Below are 1,500 nucleotides of genomic sequence, written 5' to 3' on the forward strand. Positions count from 1 at the left end.
GTAGGCAGGAAACTCTGGGAATGCCTAATACATTTTAGAATGTCTCCCTCGATTGTCAAAATGAGTTTTGGCATTTTAAAATGAGGCGAGCTTTAGATATTGGCAAGGATTTGCTCAAAACTGTTTTTGAGCAGTATTTTTTTTAAATACTGCTATGGTACATAAAGATGATTTCATTTTTAAACACCAAAACATCTTAGATTAATGTACCTTACAACAATAAGTTACGAGGGAAATTGATGATCGTATCCTCCTCCTAAAAATTTGAGTAATATACAGTATGCCTGGATCCCCATCATTTTGTTAAAATACATACTTGTATTCAGTGTGGGAGTACTTCTGTGACGTGTTGCCCTGAAAAAAATTTTTTTTAATGTTTTATTTATTTTTGAGAGAGAGAGAGACAGTGTGGGCAGGGGAGGGTCAGAGAGAGAGGGGACACAGAAACAGAAGACAGGCTCCAGTCTCTGAGCTGTCAGCACAGAGCCTGATGTGGGGCTCGAACCCACGAGCCATGAGATCATGACCCGAGCCAAAGTCGGATGCTTAACTGACTGAGCCACCAAGGCACCCGAAGTGTTGCCATTTTATACATTTCCTCTAATGGTGATAAACCTGTCAGCGATCTTGTGGCTGTGTCCTACTCATCTTGGGCTCCCGTGACAAAATGCCAGAAGCCGGATGGCTTACACAATAGAAATGTGCGATCTCAGTTCCAGAGGCTTGAAGTCTGAGATCAGGAGGCCACCGCAGCTGAGTTCTGGTGAGGGTTCTCTTCCCGGCTTGCAGGTAGCTGCCTTCTCACTGCGTGCACACGTGGCCTCTCCTCAGTCCTTCCGGTGGGGGAGAGCAGCTCTCTGGCGGTCCTTCCATGAGGGCCCTGAGGGCCACTCCCTTGGCCTCATTCAGCCCCAGTTACCCCCCAGAGCCCCCACCTGCACACACCCATCACGTTGAGGGTTCGGGCTTTGCCGTGTGTATTTGCAGGGACACACACATTCAGTCCCTCACGGACTGCTAAAATACCCGAGCGCTCCAGAAACCTATTTGGATTATTATTTTTGTTTTGAAGTGGTTGGTCATCAACCTCCGGCACAATTAAAGCTTGAGCCCTAATTCAGCGATAACATTTTTTTTTATTCAAAATTACAAGGGTTGGGAGTTGTCTCTTGAACTCACACTATGACTTGCAAATGTTGCCGCCATCAGGGTCTGTGTATAATATAGAGAGAAAAGTATTTCGAAGACTGGATTGTTAGGGTTGCTGTTTGGTCTCCAATATTCCTAACTCTTTCCTTTGATGTCTGTGTTCCCTTTCTCAAAGCGGGAGCAACCGTCAGGGTAACAGGTATCGGATAATTTCTACTCTTATCTGTGCTTTTCATCTGTCTTGGCGTCTTAGATGTATGAATCTTTTGCTTCATACATCTAAAGTTTCACCCATTTTTTAAAACCACCTGTCTAATAAATTCCATGATCATACCATAAACCTGCTTTTTT

The 1,500-nt window shown here is 44.4% G+C and overlaps 1 protein-coding gene across 11 annotated transcripts in view; it reads left to right on the forward strand.

The window, feature by feature from the left end:
* The window catches only part of SYNJ1 (synaptojanin 1), an 87,056-nt gene that overhangs the window by 82,100 nt on the left and 3,456 nt on the right, over positions 1–1,500 (forward strand). For 4 of the 11 annotated variants that reach the window (XM_029939052.1, XM_029939056.1, XM_029939053.1 and 1 more), the window contains one exon: positions 1,325–1,348. The exons of the other annotated variants lie outside the window; for them this stretch is intronic. In XM_029939052.1, the coding sequence (XP_029794912.1) occupies positions 1,325–1,345 (21 nt within the window). In that variant the 3' untranslated portion in view covers positions 1,346–1,348. The remainder of the gene's footprint in view (positions 1–1,324; positions 1,349–1,500) is intronic. 11 annotated transcript variants of the gene reach the window in all.

Source organism: Suricata suricatta, chromosome 5, assembly GCF_006229205.1.
Source record: "Suricata suricatta isolate VVHF042 chromosome 5, meerkat_22Aug2017_6uvM2_HiC, whole genome shotgun sequence".
Taxonomy (NCBI): Eukaryota; Metazoa; Chordata; class Mammalia; order Carnivora; family Herpestidae; genus Suricata; species Suricata suricatta.